Source organism: Epinephelus moara, chromosome 13, assembly GCF_006386435.1.
Source record: "Epinephelus moara isolate mb chromosome 13, YSFRI_EMoa_1.0, whole genome shotgun sequence".
NCBI classification, from domain to species: Eukaryota; Metazoa; Chordata; class Actinopteri; order Perciformes; family Serranidae; genus Epinephelus; species Epinephelus moara.
Window position 1 is genome coordinate 652,033 of NC_065518.1, and position 19,459 is coordinate 671,491.

The 19,459-nt window shown below is 45.7% G+C and overlaps 2 protein-coding genes across 7 annotated transcripts in view; both read right to left on the reverse strand.

The window, feature by feature from the left end:
* Positions 1-19,459, reverse strand: part of LOC126399424 (PH and SEC7 domain-containing protein 1-like) — a 261,872-nt gene that overhangs the window by 95,117 nt on the left and 147,296 nt on the right. The gene's annotated exons all lie outside the window — the stretch shown is intronic.
* The window catches only part of LOC126399419 (rho GTPase-activating protein 44-like), a 53,249-nt gene that overhangs the window by 3,790 nt on the left and 30,000 nt on the right, over positions 1-19,459 (reverse strand). For 2 of the 5 annotated variants that reach the window (XM_050059349.1, XM_050059348.1), the window contains exons 12-20: positions 17,387-17,468; positions 17,179-17,259; positions 14,220-14,333; positions 12,970-13,061; positions 12,689-12,869; positions 7,124-7,141; positions 5,899-6,090; positions 2,732-2,838; positions 1,671-2,054 (exon numbers count right to left, since the gene is read on the reverse strand). In XM_050059349.1, the coding sequence (XP_049915306.1) occupies positions 1,671-2,054; positions 2,732-2,838; positions 5,899-6,090; positions 7,124-7,141; positions 12,689-12,869; positions 12,970-13,061; positions 14,220-14,333; positions 17,179-17,259; positions 17,387-17,468 (1,251 nt within the window). Of the gene's footprint in view, positions 1-1,670; positions 2,055-2,731; positions 2,839-3,651; positions 4,183-5,898; positions 6,091-7,123; positions 7,142-12,688; positions 12,870-12,969; positions 13,062-14,219; positions 14,334-17,178; positions 17,260-17,386; positions 17,469-19,459 lie in introns of all 5 variants that reach the window. The other 3 variants (XM_050059352.1, XM_050059350.1, XM_050059351.1) reach the window with 3 other exon arrangements.

Below are 19,459 nucleotides of genomic sequence, written 5' to 3' on the forward strand. Positions count from 1 at the left end.
TGATGAATATATCCCTCCAATGCGTAGTTTAGGCCGTTTTGGTTACTTCTCAATGACATCTGATCGTTATGTCCCCAAAAATCATCAGTTGCCTCCTGTGAAATGCCGTGTACTGTGACACCTGCCATAGCGCCGGGCACTGAATGTTGATAGTTTGTCCGAGTGAGTGGAGGGGGCGTGGCTTAGCCATAGGTCAATGTAGAAATGCTTCCATAAAGCTGGTGTCAGACCTTCAGTCTCTGGACTCAAAACACTAAATCCTACAATTCCCATGATGCAACTCAGAAATAATGAGTCATTTCCTGAATGAGATTATCTGTCTGTCTTTGTATCATCAGTATTGGTACATCTGATTGGATGCATGGACATTATACAGTATGGTGCATCCCATGGTTTGTACCTGATTCAGATGTGATCAATATCTAATCACTTCAGTAAAGATCAATGTCTTCAGTTAAACTCATGTATAAACTCATATCTTGACGTCAGTTAGATGCAAATAACAGTTATTTATTTTCTAACATCCACAGGCACAATTTTTCCCCCTAGAACGCTCCGCCTTGTCCCGCCCTACTGTGCTGTGATTGGCTAGAACTCTCATGGTCATGGTCAGGGTCATTACTAGCCAATCACAGCAAAGCAGGGTGGGACTTGGGGGAACGTTGTTGGGAAAACAATGATGCCATTCACTGTGTAACAGATGTGATGAACAACAGGAACAGGAAGTGAGCTGACTGAGGTGGGCAGTGAGGCAAGACATTGTGGAGTGGAGCGGGAGTGTGGGGGTGGGGGTGGGAGGGGGGGCAGCTGAAGCAGGGCATTATGGGTGGGAATCCTAAGGGCAAAAAAGGCTGCAGGGTGGTGGCGTCCGCCCTGGTCTGTGCAGCCCATAATAAGCCATGCATCACATCAGTCTCAGCCGCCATGCAGAGGCCAACAGAGTGCGTCAAAGCTGGACTGAACACAGCCGCTGTGTGTTGGTGTGTGTTGTGTCTACACACACATAATGAGGAGTCATGTGCAGGTGTGTGAGCAGGGTGAGGCTGCCGAGGAAAATCTGCATCTAGCGGCAACCTCACCCTGCTGTGGAGTGGCTTCATGTTCAGCCAAGATGGCGGAGGGGTGGGGGGGTGAGGGGGTGTGGGTGAGGCTTTAGCACAGGAACTCCTGCTTACCCTAAAAGTCCCTCTCACACACAGAATCACACTGAACCTGTCGGCTCATACGGCTGTAAGTGAGACAATGAGAGCAGTCGACAGAATTAGACCAAAACACACTGACGTCTTACAGGTGACGCTCAGGTTAACAAACAGAGTCAAGTCCAAAAACAGCCAACATCAAACTTACATGTTTAGTACAGGTTTATGTTCATGTTTACTGTAAAGAGTCTTTCATGCATTCATTCATCTAAACATAACACCTTCATAATGTCTTCTATCGTCTGAGATGTGCTACGACATGATGAGAAGGAGGATTTTATTACTCATTTCTTTCTGACACTGCACTGTACAACAACTAACATATTTTAAAGAATAATAGTAATTCACCAGATCTCTTTCACATCCTTCTCAAGTAACCAGTGATTAATGGGTTAAATAAATCTAATGGAGCAAAAGTACAAGTGAAATAAAGCCTCAAAACTTTACTCAAACAGGATGCTCATTCTTTACCTGTGGACATGCTCTCCCCGGGAGACAAACCATCCAGGAGGCCCGTCGAGTGCTCCAGAGGCTGGGGACTGGTGCCGGGCGTGCTGGGGGGCTGAGGAGGAGGTAAGCTGGGCCTCTGCCGCGGCGGCTTTGGGGTCGGCCTGGCCTTGGTGAGAGTCCCAGCCAGCGAGGGCGGAGAGGAGAGAGACGGGGTGGTGGCCATCTGGACCTGTCCTGGGGAGCCAATGGTGGCGTAACCCTGTGGGTAGCTGAAGCTGTACGGGGAGGGGGTGCTGGGAGGAGTGGGCGACAGGCTGACCGGAGACGGCTGACCTGTCGACTGGTCAGACATGGCTCCTGACTGGCAGTACGGGACTTTGGGGGGGATTGGCGCCAGCTTCTTTGCTGCAGAGAGAAAACGAGCATCTTGATTATATAAATATATAAAAAACTGCAGTGATGTTTTACACCTGTGAAAAAACCTGCAACATGGAACAAAGTCACTGCTGGAGACGTGTCAGAGCTGCAGACGTGATCAATGTCTCTGTGGCTTCATTAAAGGGGAACTCCAGTTGGGATCAGTATGAATAACGTATCCAGTGTCAGTGTGTGGCAGTCAGCACGCCCATAGTTTGGACATGCAGCAGGAGGACCATCCCAAAGCTAAGCAACGTGCTGCTCACACTCTATGCTACCTGAGATACTTGAACTCCCTCGTTCTCCAGTGTTTAAGGCACCAACTCTCTCCCAATTTATTTATGCACAAGAGATAATAACTGCATGAGACATGAGATTTCCTCTGTGGTTATTTGATATTGTTCTGCTGTAGCTTTATGTTAATGTGACTGCATTTAGTTTGGACTTTTCAAAGACATGTTTTGGGACTGACATGAAGTTGGGAGCGTATCTGCACAATCAGGCACGTCTCATTTCTTAGATAGTTGAAGGCAGCGAAGTTAAAGAGTAATTAAACATTCAATAAATGAAAGGGTTAATAAAATAACAATGAATGTTTTTTGATGAGTAAATGTCATGTTGAGACCGAGGCTAAGGCGCCACACAGCGTCACACAGCGTCACTACCTCTCCTCAGGGTGTGTGGGCTGTGGTCACACTGTCCACTAGAGGTCATCGCTCCCTGGAGTCCCTTCTGTCCGATCACCGGAGACAGCTCCTTGTTCTTCAGAGTGCTGAGGACACAGTGCAGGAGACAAAACACACACACCAGAAATCACAAGCTTCTCTTTAACAACACATCAACTCTGTGTCCATAAATCTCTCGGCATATAAAAGAAACAAAATATGAGAGCACCCATAGTTCAATGTCAGACTGTTGCAGCGAACATGTCGTCTCTACCGCGAAGCTGCACAAGCTGCTCGACATTCCCAAATAAACCGAATGGCTTAATGGATTTTCCTGAGTTTTACAGTGCAGCCAGAGTGCCGCTGGGAGAACGGCCTGAAGGTCAAAACATAACCAGTTTATACTGTGACTCTCAGCAGATGAATGGATGAGTGAAGCTGCTGGGATTAAAGACGGGGTGGAGCGATGCACATGAGCTCAGTAGTGTCATTAGCTGCTGTGTTGTGTTGCTTCTGGTTGATCCTGCTCTCAGGGCTGACTGGTCCCACTGCTATGACTCATTAACGCCCACTTTGATAATGGTATGCACTGAAAGCTTTGAATTTCCTTTGTTGCCTGGCAACCGCCTCCTGAATATCCTGGCAACATGGGGAAGTTATGGATTGTATTCATGACGATTATATTAAAGATGCATCTGATAATGGAGTTCCTGAAGAGCATTGATTTCCATGACTGACAGATAAACAACCAAGGGAATAATTACAGGCGGAGAACAGGGTGGCGCTGTTGGGACTCTCTCAGTCTCATCCTTCCCTTCTTCTCTCCTCCTCACATCCTCCCTCTCTCATGTCCCTGTGGGGCCTCCCTTCATTTGTGTGTGAGGTGTGTTGGAAGTATGAGCGCATTGAGCAGCATTTACCTAGTCAGCTTGGCTCCTCTCTCGCGGCTACAGGCACAGGCTGCCCATGGAGGGGGAGCAGATAGGGGGGTGTTGGGGGGTTTGGGGGAGCCCAGGAGGAGGTCGTGGCGAGTAAGAACGAGCGGGGGTTTGATGTAAAGGGTGGAGCCATTTGTTTCAGAAGAGGCCGCATGCGAAGCGTCGGCCAGGGAGGCCTGTTTGGGCAGGTGCAGGGAGTTGGGTTTGGGGTTGGAGTTGACGTCAAGCTGTTGTGGGGACGGGCAGAGGGAGTGGGAGAGCGGGGGAGGGCTGTAGCCACAGCGGCGGGAGGGAGGGGACGGGCCGGGGGGCACGGACTCGGGAGTGGGAGCGACGGGACGCATACTCGGAGGTGCTCGGGTGTAGAAATGATGGTGGGGGAGCGAGAAGGAAGAGCAAGAGGAGGAGGAGGAGGAAGATGAGGAAGAGGGGTAAGGGGGAGGCGGCCTCTCCTCCTCAGGGGAGGGGTAGGCGTAACAGGAGTCCGACCAATTGGAGGATGCATCATCCGAGCTGCAATGATAAACATATGAGGGTCTCCAGAGGCTGAAATGCAGTTACAGTGGTTGAGTTCATTAGTGTCCAGGAGGTAAAGAGCAGAGGGACGTATTGATTTAGGAAATATTAATAACGGTGTCAGGAGGGAGGAGGGAGGAGGGAGGAGTGAGGGCTCCTCGGGGGACAGCACACAGGAAGTAAAGAAAAGGTGATCATCTCAGAAATAAAACAGAAGAATCAATCACCTCATCCATTGCAGGGCCTTGCGACAATGGACGGTTATGCTGTTAATGATGCTTGGACTGATGACAGAAAATAAAACAGACAGATAATTCATGCACGTGCAGCAGTGAACAAATGAACTCTGGATGAACTCCTCTCAACTTTCTCTACGTTACATAAAAACCCAGCTTAAAGACAAGTGGAAATCTTCACAGTTTCACCGCTCGGGCAGAAAGTTAATGCTCCACACATGAAGACTACAAATTCAAGGATGAGAAAATAAACCTAAAAGGACACTTAAAGGTTCAGTGTGTAAGATTTACAGGGATCTAGTGGCATCTAGTGGTGAGGATTAAAGACTGCAGCTGAAACTTCTCCTAGTTAGAATTCCTTCTAGGAGGTTTTTACCAGGAGCTGAATTATCCTCAGCGGCTCCTCCTCTCCAAATCACACAGACCAGGGGTCTCATTTATAAAACAATACTATCCATACTAAATATACGGACGGACAAAAGCCAAAAATGGTGTGTGCTAAAAAATATTCAACAGTTTCTACAGTCAGGCTCCACCTCACCATCTGCGTTGCTAATTTCCTGTCTCCAAAATGTTGGTCAGCGTGGGTCAGAGTTTCTCCCATCAAGTGTGGTTTTATAGATCACAACTTTTCCGTGGAAAGTGGCGTACGCTAACCTGGAAATCCAGATGCCCCGCCCCTAACAAATTCGAATTTGCTCTGGCCCCTGACGAGCAGAGCCCGGTCAATCGCCTATCGGACCAATCAGATCAGTCTATCTGAAGCCTTCGCTTCCAGGAAGGATGTTTTAGCTGTTTTGCCGACGGGATATGGCAAAAGCATAATATATCAGTTAGCCCCACTGGTCGGCAAACACATGGGGCTTAGTGCAATGAATACGTCACCTTGTTTTTTGCTCTGATTGGCCATCGTGCTATCCAATTGCGTGCAACGGCATTCAGTATGCTTCAGTTAGTGCCGCCCCTTGGGTAGGAAGGGTGTATCGGTGAGGGCCAGACTCTAAATGTTTCTGGATTTGAGTCTGGATTCCCAGGCTAGGCGTACGCCTCTTTCAGGCCTCGTTTTGTATGTACGCAGTGTTTAATGAGATTCCTGGTGTTTTAAACCGGTAAAAACACTGAATAAAGACGTTGCATATTAAAAAATCTGTGTTTTTCTGATGCTACTTGTTGCAGAGGGGCTTCTGAATTTCTGCCAACACATCCCTCTAAATCCGACTGACTGGACCTTTAAAGATCAATCACACATCATGCTTCATCAGAGGTGAGACACGGGGTCATACAGAGGTGATGATGAGCATATTGAGGGAAAATAGACAAGAAGACGTGGAGCAGACAGCGCTGGTCTGGTGTCAGGTGCAGGGCGCAGCAGCACTTGTGGCGGGGAGGGAGCAGCAGCAGGTGTGAGGAGCTGGGGGGGGAGTGGTGGTTGTGAAACAGGAGGACGGGGAGGGGGCGGGGGGCACGACAGCCTTACCTGGCTCGGTCGCTGTTAGTGGGAGGAGGGGTGGGGGAGGGGGAGGCAGAGAAATCCCCAGGCTGCTCGGGGACGAGAGCGTCAGTGGGCGGGACAGGGGGATGCACGTTCGGTGGCGTGGAAGACGATTTACGAGAAGAAGACGAGCCCCTGCGCGACACCCAAGTAGTGTCCATCACCCTGACACCCATGCTGCAGTGGGACAGAGATCAATCACATCAAGGGAGGGCCTGTGTGTGTGTGTGTGTGTGTGTGTGTGTGTGTGTGTGTGTGTGTGTGGTACAGGGGGGGGATCATCAGGGCTGCTAAACATGGAGACTGTGCAGTGACAGGGCTGACCCTGGATCAGCGTCGAGGGTCTCTACTGCACACACAGCCTTGTACGGTGAACTCATGATCCTAAACACGCACAAACAGACAGCGTCTCACTTTCATGTGTAATTCTCTCTTTATGACACATTCTCTGCAGAATGATGATGATGATGATGATGTATGAGGAAGGTGAGATGTTAAATCTTCTCATAACTGCAACACAAGAGCAGTTTGGATCAAATGAACTAGCTGAACTCGTCCTGTCCCTTTGGCCTTAAAATAACAACAAAGTCTCTCTTAAAGGGACAGTTCAGCCCAAAATTTAAAATCCATATTTCCCCTCCTCCCTGTGGAGCTGTGTATCAGTCTGGATAGTTTTGGTGTGAGCTGCAGAGTGTTGGAGACGTCTAGTTCAGTTACCCTGGAGAGAAGGCAGACATCTGTACGGCTGATATCTGCAACACTCTGCAGTTCACACCAAACTAACTGATAAACAGCTCTACAGGGAGGAGGAGAAATGTGTGTTTTTGATTTTGGGGTGAACTGTGCCTTTAATATGAAAGAGAAAACAGGAAGTAACTGAAGGATGTAGCTGTCTGAGACTAAACAAGAGGCCGTTGTGCTCACAGGCTGAACAAGTTCATCCAGCCTCAGAAAGATGCTACTAGTGTAAACAGAGAGAGAGAGAGAACGGCCTGCTGTGTCCACGCCACCCATTCGTCTCCCTCTGTTTTTGGAGACATTGAACTATAGGAGTCCAAGTGTGTCACTTCAGATGGACCTGACTGCAGCTTTAAACACACACACACATGACAAATGAGCGACACATCCTGTCAACGTGCAGCTGAGACGATCAGATGATGAACAGACCGATGAGAGGATGACTCAGGGGGAGGAAGGATCTATACTGTACCTTTGTATCTTCCTAATGCTGCGTAGTTAAAAACAGAGACAAGCACAATGAGGACAGAGAGAAAGGAGTCTCCCCGGACTCATTAACAACATCGTTATCAAAGCAGCAGAGGATGAGATGAACTTTTAAGACCAGAGCCAAGATGGAGGAGAGATATGGGGAGGCGGGCCTGGCGGGGGGGCTGCGAGGGACGAGAGTCACGCTGGGTGTGATGAACAGAGTGATCTGAGGGGTAAAGTGTGCTCCAGTGCTTAGCCTCGTCCAAACCCAGAGAGGAAATGATCGCTCTGTTGAGCACTAATGAGGTCAACATGTCTCTGATACCAGAAAATAAATGTGGTTAGTTAGTCTGGAGCGTTCATGCAACGCGTCCATGCTGTAATATAACGGCCAAAAGTATGCGGACACCCTTCTTTTATGTACGTTGGGTCATTGACTTCTCCTCATGGTTTGGTTCCAGTTATGGGGAACATTAATGCAACATTACAGTACATCATTTAGGATGGTGATGAGCTTCAAACAAGACAGCCCCCCCCCACCCCACCCCCTGTGCACCAAGCCAACGTGGCGTGGAGGAAGCTGACCTCAAGCCCTCAACACCTTTACCATAAACTGGACAAACAACCCAGTAGTGTTGGGTGAGAGGTGGATCTGCACACTCTCATATAGTTATTACAAAAGAAACAGCTGTAAAACAATGAATTATACTTTTCTGAAATTACTTTTTTATGAGCAGACATTAAATTTAAATAGTCTTCAAGAGCATCAGTTAATTATTTTCATACAGTTTGACCAAGAATCAGTGCAGAAAATGTGGCGACAGGACACGACCACGACAAGACAGAGGAACAGGGATCAGAATCATTTCAGAATTATTATTATTACATGTTCAAAATTATGGTGCGGAACTATTAGAATTTTTAAGCATTTTTTCAGGTAATTTCCTTGTTTGTTTTTAAGTTTCTTTTTCTTTTTTTTTTTTACTATTTTCTTGTTTTTAATTTTCTCTTTCTACTAATCTTTGGGGTCATTTCTGTTGCTCGTCGCCTTCTTCCCATTTTTTGACAGAAACCAAATCAATGTGCCGGTCTCAAAGGGTTAATAAGCACCTCTTATCAGCTACAGTTTTGCTCGACCCAACGACCTGGCGCGAGCTGATGAGGTCACGCTTTAGGCACACAGCACTCGGTGTGACGCAGGATGTGAGGCACCAACAAGATTCCACACGAACAGTCTTTACAAAGAAAACAGCTGTAAACCAATTAATCTTTTTTTTCTGAGCATCACAAATGCTCCAAAATGACTTTTTATTTTACCAGAACTGAATGCAGCGGGATCAAAATTTGAAAAGCCTCAAAGAGCATCAGTAATTTATTTTCATACCGTTCTTCTGTGCAGGAAACCAAAGGAGGACTCTAAAGTGCATCGTCTGCGCGCTCAGAAACGTGGAAGCCTGTGGAAGCTTATTCACTTTCTTGCCAAGTGTTAGATGAGAAGATTAATAGCACTCTCATGTGTGGAGAGCCGTATTAATCTTCTCATCTGACTCTCTGCAAGAAAGTGAATAAGCCTCCACAGGCTTCCACGTTTTTGAGCCTGCAGAGCATTGAAGGTTCAGACTCCTGTTTTATCACCTAATTTGTTTGTGTACCAGAGACGATGGCCGCCCATTGTTTTCTGATAAAGATCTCTAAAAACAAACTGTCACTCTGTGCACTCATTTTCCTGCCTTGTTTGTAACCTTGTGAGCTCAGACTGCCCATAAAATATTCTCACTGCCCACATTAATGTAGATGAAGTGCAGTGTGTGTCCTTCAGCTGGTCCTGCCCCGTACACAGATGAGACATTATGATTTAACGTAACATTTTTATTCTTCACATGATCCCCAGAGCAGCTGATTTTAGTGTCTGAGCATCAATTAACTTTAGTGAGGCTGTGCACTACGTAAAAATCTAAAACACAACTTTACAACCGTGTGCAGACTCGAATCTAAAAGCTTTAGTTCTTAAAAACAGACAAGCTTTCTTTCAAAGGCAGCCCCGCTGTGCTGAGCCTGCTGCTTCTGAAGAGTGTGCTTCTATTGAAAGCTGAGCTCTATTGATCAGATCCAACACACACACACACTCACACACTCGGTCCAGGTTTAATTAGCTGGGCTACTCGTGGTCCCAGGGCTGCAGAGCGCAGACTAGCCGCGGGGCCGATAAGACGGAGGCTGTATTAAAGCATTAAAGAAAGAGACACAGAGACAGACAGAGGGAAGAGAAAGAAAAGCCACTGACTGGTTCTCAGCTAATCCTCCTCCACAGCTTGAGGATTGTCAGATTCCTCATTTCACAGACTAAATGTCATCTCTCTCTCTCTCTCTCTCTCTCACTTTCTCGCCGCTCTCACCAGGCTGCAGATAAACAGCGATACAGAACTCTGTCTGTCCACCTCACAGCTCAGGTCACCTCTCACATGAAGCTTGTGTAGTCAGTGGGGGATTCTTCTTACTCCTACTTCACATGTCCGACGCTGTCAAAGACGCAGTCATGGAGAAACTTTACCAAGTGGCCTTGTCTGGGTTTTTTTTTTTTTAAGGCTACCTTGTCAGTCGAGCTGCCAGTTAGATCCTCCCTGAATGAAGCTGTGAGGACAGCACGGAGGTAGAGAGGACTGCTGATTGAGTCAGACGCAGAGTGACATCATTGTGTCTGTGATCACTGAGATGAGTTTCTGTCAGATTGTTGGAGCAGATCTTCCTCACAGTTGTGGTTTGTGGAGTGAATCTATGAGCCTGTTTAGACCTGGTGTTAACATTCGTCTGGGCTGATCGGATCACAAGTGGAAACGACCTAAACACAAATGTAAACCACCTTTTGTTGTGTAAACGCTTCTGTCTCCTGATGCATCCTCGACAAGAACTACGTCATCACTGTAGGACGCGGTGGCTGTTCTGGTAACAGCACACTAACACTATAACTTCACCGTTTAGCGACATTTTTGACTGAGTGTTGCCTGACCGTCCACGACGTGTCTAGTAAGCACGCTAATGAGCAGCTGGTGAGAGTGTGGACGCAACAGGGAATCCCAGGAATGAGTCCTTTGACTGAGGGAAACTATAAAATATTTTCCTTGCCTATTACCCAGGGGAGAGAGAGCATTTTCCAACTCACGGTTCCCTTGTCATGAAGTCAGTGGGTTGTTGGTGAGATGCCTCAAAGGTCTGTGGTTAAAACACATTTTGTTTAACGACATAAAGTATGTCAGCAAATACTTTATGCAAATTTTGAAGCTGTTAAAAAAGGCGCTTGCTAACAAGTGGCTAAGGGAGAGTACAGAGCGCCATCAAGCCGACAGCTTTACAGCTTTTTTTGTGGTGGCGATATTAAATGGTGACCATGGTGTAGTTTGTTCAGAGCCGACTGTTAGCTTTGTACTTTTGCCTCAAAAATCATAAAAGTGGTGAAGTTTATCTTGATGAACAAAATGTATAAGTATCTTAAGTTTTATTTGCCACAGAGTTTTATTTTCTTTTTCAAGATCCAATGGAAGAATCCCATTGAACCAGGGCAATGATGAATTCTGCACCAGCCTACGGAAAAGCACCATTGCTGTCCACATCCGTGTGCATCATGCGTGTTCAGCTGACCACTTGTGTGTCACGCTAGAAGGTCAAAGGGCTCCGCACACAGTTATATGTCTCCATTGTCCACTTGTGTTTGGATCATCAAACTGTGTTTTAATTCCAGGTGTAAAAAGGCTCTTTGTTCCCATTAAACATTCATTTTCAGGTAACTGTAAATATATTCAGACATTTAAACACATTCAGAAGTTAATTTCATGCTTCAGTGACAAATGCTGCCTGGGAAAAAAAAAAACCTCTGCTTATTGTGAGATGCTTATGTGCAGAGAGTTCGATAAGAAGATCGATACCACTCTCTAGTGTCTGTTAAAGGGATAGTGCACCCAAAAATGAAAATTCAGCCATTATCTACTCACCCATATGCCGAGGGAGGCTCAGGTGAAGTTTTAGAGTCCTCACATCACTTGCAGAGATCCAAGGGGAGAGGAGGTAGCAACACAACTCCACCTAATGGAGGCTGACGGCGCCCCAGATTCAAACGTCCAAAAACACATAATTGAAACCACAAAATATCTCCGCTCACGTGTGTGTGCTTGCATGAGACTGTGAGACATGGGCACCAAGTTCATGTGTGTTCACATGCTTTCCTGGTCTCGCATGCAAGCGCACACACGTGAGCGTGGTGCCCAGAGAGGCAGTCAGAGCTACAGGCTACAATGAGGCTAAAAACAGAGTTCAAATGAGGTTTTTCCAAACAACTTTTTATGTCGGGGCTTCAGGACACTTGGATCACTACGGACGAGCAGTATGGAGAAATTTTGTGGTTTCAATTATGTGTTTTTGGACGTTTGAATCTGGGGCGCCGTCAGCCTCCATTAGGTGGAGTTGTGTTGCTACCTCCTCTCCTCTTGGATCTCCACAAGCCAGGGCATGATTTGCACAGCTTAGTTTAAAGACTTTCTGGATTAAGAAACTACAAACTTGTAGTTTTTACATTTCTGTTGGTGCAGAGACAGAACAAAGACATAGAGACATAACAGGTTCATCAGGGAGCTTTTCAGTGCTGTAGGTGGTATGTTATTAGCTCCGGGTAGAGTTCAAGGTGCCAACTGCCCAAAACTACGAAGCTCCATTAGTTCAGAAAATGTCCCATTTCTCCCAGTATACACACTCCCTACAGTTAGTTTCAGTTTTCCAGCCACTTTTGTGCCACCTACTGTAACATGGGTATTTTAAGCATGGTCTTGTGCTAACCATCACCAAGTGTTTTTGTGCCTAAGCCTAACCACACATTCACCACAGTGTTGTTGACAAATGTAAAATAACTGTGGTTTATAGAAACGTACAATCTGATTGGTTTGTCTAAACCAGTTCAGACGAACAAGTTGTTTCCAGAGAAAAAGGCATTTGTTTTACGGATCACGGGCTGTCTGAGAAATAGGCTTCTGATCCAATGGGACACTTTTCAAAGTAACAGGGCTTTGGAGTTTTGGGCTGTTGGAACAAGGGGCAGACCCTGAGTTATGCTAGCTGTTTCCCTGCGTCCAGTCTTCATGCTAACGTAAGCTAAGCTAACCTGCTGCTAGCTTTAGCTCCATAGTTTACGTGGTATCAATCTTCTCGTCTAGACTCTCTAACTCGCGGGGTGCTTTCAGACCTGGAGCCTGGTTGATGCTAAAACTAATCAATGAAACTTTGCTTTTGTTGTAAGTGCAGTGGTTTATGGATCAATCTGAAATGTCACCTAAAAATCAAAACACTTGCACCTCTCTGAACGTCTCCACCTGTGTGTGACTGCGTTCAATGAGCCTGTTTCTTGTTTCTTGTCTGTTACTCTTTTATTGACTCTTTCTGTCCCTGTTCTTTTGTTTCTGTCGTTCTATAGTAACTGTCAAACATGTCTGCTCAACCCTCAGTGGCTAAAGAAGAACAATATTCCACCATCGTCACACATCTTCTCCAAACTCCAGACTCAGTAGAGACAGAAGGCTCGTACCCGTCCTTCTTGTAGAACTCCAGCATCATGTTGTCTGTGGCGACGCTGAGCGGCCGTCGACTCTGGTCATTCTGCTTCCGGTCCATCTGATCCATGTCCGGGGACGGCATGGAGCTGTAGTTGGCGTTGTGGTTGGTGTGGACCGGGCTGCCATAGTTCCCCGTGACGTTGAACTCGATTTCTAAGAAAAGTTTGAGATACAGAAACATGTCAGTGAATTTTGTGAAGTCAATCCTCCGTCCACGTAAAAACTTGTTTCCTCTTCTATCACCCGTCCTCACCTCCAGGGAAGAACCAGTCGGCGTGCTGGATGATGGGCTCGATGATGCCGACGATCTGCAGGGAAACTGTGGTCATCATCTCTGTGATGTTCCTGCAGCAGACAGACAGGAGACTTTTATGGTGAGGATTTACACTCAGGCGGTGATTAGCACGTTTTCATGATATTACAGAAGCATTAAAAGGAGAAAATTGAAACCATTTTGGAAACGTTGGCTATTAAAATACTAATTAAAAGTTAGAGAAGGATAAAGAGTTTGTAAGATTTACACAGAGATACGAGGGAGGTGTCCTTCACCCTTCCAAACTGCTTACTCATCATCATCATCATCATCATCATCATCATCATGAGTGTAGTTTATGATAGAAAGTCTCCTGCAGGTGTGTCTGACTCCTGTGCCTCTCAGCCATCTTGTTATTAGCTGTCTGAGCTCTCAGCTGTATCTTGAATATGAGCTGTGACTCTGTGGACACACAGTCCTCCTCTTTTAGCTTGCACATATCAAACTGCTCACAATGTATGTGAAGACTAACTCTGCTCTTCTCCACTGAACAAAGACGACACTGAAGAGCGACTTCGATCAATCATGAAACGACAAAACCTGCATTTTCTTCTCCCCTAAAAACCTCAGTGAAATGATGGAGGCTCAGTCGATACGAGCTCCTGCTCTGCAACCACACGGTGTGTAATAAATACATTTTAAACTCTAGTGGAGATCCCACACTTTCAAACTCTGTGCGTTTTATTGCTGTTTATTTGAAGCACCTTATACAAAAAAAAAGACAAAACAATGTGTACCTGCACTGGTGTCTGTACATTTATCTGTTTTCAACTGCATTCATATCATCTGGAGCAAAGCTGCTCTTACACTTTGATTTAATCACCTCACATTGTTATACCTGCACTGTCACTGCCATCCTCAGTACATCTACAGTGGTCACAGTCCTGGGACTAAACCATCCATTGAAATATTTCACTCAGTAAAAACATCCATCACAATCCATCAGGGTGACGTAATGATACTGTGACAACAGTGTGGCTCACTGATGTGTTTTAATATGGCACAGAGGAAGAAAACATATTTCAGGCTTTGACACAGAGCACTTGTACGTTTTGGTTATTTCATGGGATCTTTTGACACTAAGTAAAATGCAGATTATCACCAGACTTTAAATCAAACATGTGTCAGTGTCACTTTACACTGTTAACACTGTGACATTAAAGTAAGTAAACCTCTCTCTGCTCTCTCACCCTTCGTTGTGCATCCACAGCAGGTTCGGCCCGAGGACAATAGCGATGTTTCCGGGCGTCATCTTGTTCACGTCCTGGTATTCAGTCAGTTTGGAGAGGAATTTGATCAAATACCTGTTTAAATACACGACACGGGTCAGTCAGTGAAAACATAACATTCATGGAGCTTTCATCCAAAGCAACTTGTGCATGAGTACATTCAATCAGTTTAGAAAAAAAGATAATGTGAAGCTTCAGTGTCACAGTGTCTCCTCTGAGTGTGCGGGCACAGTCACAGTGAAGATCTGACCTCAACATGAATTAAGCAGCTGAGTAAGTGAGAAACTGTCGAGCTGTCTGTGTTCGAGTACGGGAGCTGTTGATACTCGGCCAAAAAGTAAAACTGTTCTACTTTTGTGTCATGTTTTCAGCAGTGGTACATTTTATAGTCATGTATCCATACACAGTGCAGCAGAAAGAGGAACAACACTGTGTGTCCTTGGTGCAAATCAAAAGACAAACATAAGGTGCAAACAGAAGCCTCTTTCACACGGCCTCTTCAAGGCAGGAATTTCACACCGTTATGCTGCCTTGCTGTTCTGTATGAAAGGTACAATGGCAGAACGGGGGGACAGCGTTGTCTTGCCTTTGAGGCAACCACGTCTATATAAACTGGACAGCCGGCAGGACGGGATCATGAGCAGCACAAATGTGATGTATTGATGTGTATTGACGCTGTGTTATGCGTGTGACCTGTTGCGTGTGACCTGTTGAGGGAGATTTAAAAAGTAGCTGGTAGCAGTTAGCAGAGCTCCTTACCCTCCGAGCAGAGGACGGGATCAGCAGCCACACAACAGAAACAGTAAACCATTGTTATTGTTATTATTCATAAAACCCTGCTGACATGTAAATCATATGTCACATGACAGGCCAACGCTGTTGTGTTACATGTGCCTGGTTCCATGATGCCGTCGTGATGTCTCAAATTGGAGCAACATGATGCCACCGTTGTCTGCCTCTGTGTAAAAATGCAAAGGTGGCGTAAAGAAGGGACTTGGTAGCGTCCCTATGCTGAAGCATGACCTCTGTGTAAAGAGGGCTAGAAAGACATACATGTGAAATGAGACATGCAAAGTTAGAATGTGGGAAACAACAGAACAATACTGAGCTGCACTGGTTCATCCAGGTCGAGCTTCCCAACTAATGTAAATGTCTTCAGGTCTGAATAAGGTGCATCTCCATGAGCACACTGTGTGTAGTGTCACAGCTGTGCTTGGAACAAGAACACTGTGCTTCCAAAGCTGATGATTACAGCAGACTGTTATTACTGTTTTTCAGCCTCTTCCTGGGTTTTCGAAGCTACAAAAATGGGCCAGTGTGTTTGTGTGGCTGTGTGAGTGACTCATCCTGAGCTGAACTACAGTTGAATGAACATCAGGCAGCTCATTCCAGCGAGCAGCGATCATCTGGACAGGTCTGACAGGTCTCCTCAGAGGAGGACTGTCTAAAAATACGCCCTATTTGTGCGATTCGATGATGACACTGACAAGTGCTGCAGTATCTGCTCTTTCAATTTCCCTCCCATCCCTGTTCCTCCTCCTCCTCCTCCTCCTCCTCCTCCTCGTGCGTTCTGATCAGCAAATATCCGCGGCTCGTCTTAATCCAGCAGCAAATACAGCAACACCTCAGATGTGATGCCTCGATCTCAGCACTGTTTCACTCAGTGTTTGTGTTTTAATCTGGCAGGTGTCGATCAGAAGCGACGAAGCATTGAAGCCTGCAGTTACTATGGTAACATTAGTGACACCTGCTAACCAGTGGCACCAAATTACAAGTCAAGTTTATTTATACAGTCTGATACAGTGGAGCAAAGTAGATTTACTTCAGTTCTCACGGCAGCATTTACAAGAGGACCAGATCAAATGCCTTGTGTGAGAAAGCTGCTCTTGATTGGTCAGAATTTCCATGTGGGAAAAATCCAGGAAGTAAAGCAAACGTTGAAGAAGAGTACACTTGCAAGATAAATGTGACACTTTCTAATGTCACAATGGAGGGACAACTACGCAGGTTGATTTTAGCGCTGCTCATCGTGGACTATATTGCTGTCATTGTTCATTTTAGTCAAACCATACAGTTTGAAAACGAGGCGCGGCTCCAACTAGAAAACAATGTTTTGATGCATTGGATGTGCTGAATGTGCATATTAAGGCAGTACAGGAGGAGGTGCACATTAATAATCCTCCAGGACTGTAACATGCTCATGTTTAACCCAAACAATGTGTCATGTGACTGCAGTTGCTTCACATCCAGGTCGGAACACCTTCTCACCACAAACCAACCGCACCAGAGTTCCTTTGGAACCGGACTGAGACCACCTCTTCAAGAAGGTCTCAGTCCGGTTGTTTTGGTGTGTTCACACCTGCACAAACGAACCGCACTGAGGGGGCAAACGAACTGGAGTTTGACTGAACCGAACCAAACAGGGCAGGTGTGACAGCAGCCTCACTGTGAACAGGAACCAAATCAAAACTAAAATGCAACTCTGGTGCGACCAAATGAACCAAACTACAGGTGTGAAAGCAGCCTGTAAAAACAATAATCAAGCTGCCCTTAAAGTACGATTTTGGAGGACTCTGGTGAGTAACCATGAGGCTGTATGGCTGATTCTACTTTAAGTACAGATCTGAGTTCTTCTTCCACTGGCTCAATATCACACATCACAAATGTGTCTCAAGGAGCTTTACAATCAGTACAGACACCCTCTGTTCTTAGACCCTTGATTCAGATTAAGAAAAACTCCCTAAAAACATGACTCATCATTTGGCAGATTAGGTCTCCTTAAGATCATCAAGAACTAGATATCTTTGTGCAAGAGATGAACTCAGAAAGTCGAAGTCTGACTGATCATTTTCAGCTGGCAGGCTTCCAGCAGGTCCCAGTGGACGAGCACAAGGAGTGAAACATGGAAACTGTGACTCACTTAAAGTTGTTGTTGTTGGCTGGAGGGAGTTTCTCACAGGCGTTGAGGAGAGCCTGCAGTCTCTTGTCTTGATCTTGAATGCTGCAGATGACGGAGAAAGAAGAAGACAGAGGTTGAACGTGTATAAAATCTGAACACAAAGTTGAAAACAAAAGCCCGTCATGATCAGCAGTGACCTGACAACAACACCATGAAGTGAGCGACTGACTTGGAGGCCTGGATCCAGTCGTTGTACAGCTCGTATGTCATCAGCGGCTCAGGGAGCTCCCGCAGGTATGACTTCAAAGCACCTGGAGAAGAACAAAAAACACAAGATAAATGCATGTATATATTGGTGCTAATGTAATGTATATTTAATGTGCACGTGTGAGCTCATAGTGTCTCAGTCCTATCACCACAGGGGGCACAGAGCGCTGCAGGGACGAGTCCTAACACGTGGAAACGAGTTACTGTCGCGTTCTGCACTTCCAGCTCTGTTATCTTGACGTCAATGAGTTTTTGGTTCGATGAAATACAGTCTGTGGTTTAGACACGCTAAAGAGAGGCAGAGAGGTCATCCACCAATCACAAGATCAGCGGTCCTCATGTCTGATGGCTGTTCCATCAGTGTGTGGCCGTGTTAAAAACTGAGTCGCAGGTAGCACCTTGTGTGGTCGCCTCGGCGGCCATCACTGTATGAATGGGTGAATGTGACTGTGAGTGTAACAAAGGGCTTTGAGTAGGTCCAAAATATGTCAGTGTCGGTACGTGTCTTAAAAAAAACACCTGCTAACAAGTGGCTAAATGAGTCTACAACACGTCATCATGCCAAACACGCCTTCACAGCCTCGTTGTGGTGATGATGACGTCATGTGACAGAGGTGCAGTTTGTTTATAGCTTATAGTTTACATTTACACTTCAAAAATAAAGACAGTGGTGTTCAATCATTGGTGAAGATCATCTTGCTGAACAAATCATGTAAATATCATAAATGTAAATAATGTCAATAAATATTTTTTTCTCCGTCTCAAGTCTCTCTGAAGGGTCAGCTGTGCAACGACTGTCGTAAATACATTTATTGACAACAGTAAAGATTTAAATTATCCTTTGCATAATCGTTTCTTTAATTAAACTTATTTGTTTCTGTGCACATTGTTTTGAGACCCACATATCACTGCACACAGACGCTCCTGCTCTGATACAACCAGCACTTAAAAATATCTCCACACATCTCTGATCAGAACTGGTGGGTGGCGATGTCATTTTCCAGTCCTGAGGAGGAAGGCGACGGCTGACTGGGCTTCTTCTTCTTCTTCTCCTCTGTCTGGTCTGCTGCGTTCATTTCCCCCGGGAGAGCGTGGGATGGATGACAAACAACTCAGGGCATCCCTCAGCGGGAGACAGCTTGGAGGCTGCTGTCGTTCTGTCTGAGTGTAACATGACTGTGTGTCTGGATGTGTGTATGAACCGGCATGGTGTCGGTGCTTGGTGATAAACAAACACAATCAATCTGGGAATTATGTTGAAGCAAAACTAAATTCTCCTCTAGTTTACAATATTTAAAAGGAAAATCCTTCTGCCTGATGCTGAAGGAAGATGAACTCCTGCACATCCCCACCCCTCCATCATGACACCCCCTCCCCCAGTGGGACAGCCTCACAAATTAGATTTGCTGTTGGAGCTAACCCAGTTTAATATGGGATCATTAGATACGGCCTCCACTTGGATTCATCTCTCTCTTTGTCCACACGCTCCAGTGAACAAAGCTGACTGACTCTGATGTGATGTTTTTAATAAAGGAACATATTGTTCCTGATGGGTGAAAACACTGGATCTCCAGGTTCTGTGGTTTCATCACTGTGTTGAGTTTGACCGATTTAAAAATGCAAATATTTACAAAAGATTTTCAAACATGGGCAGAATACACTGAGTGGACGCCAGGCTGGTTAGAAATAACACTGGAAGTCAATATACGTCAGTGACAGGGTGGAGATATGATTTCTGTCTGTATAATCTGGAAAATAAGAATGTATGATAGTATTTAAACATATATATATATATATATATATATATATACACACACACATATATATATATATACACAGTCACCACAGACCACTTTATTAGGGACACCTTGCTGGTACCAGGTTGGACCCCCTTTTTAATTCTTGGTGTCACAGACTCAACAAGGTGCTGAAACATTCCTCAGAGATGTTGGTCCATATTGACATGATGACATCACACAGTTGATCCATGATGAGAATCTCCCGTTCCAGCACATCCCAAAGGTGCTCTATTGGA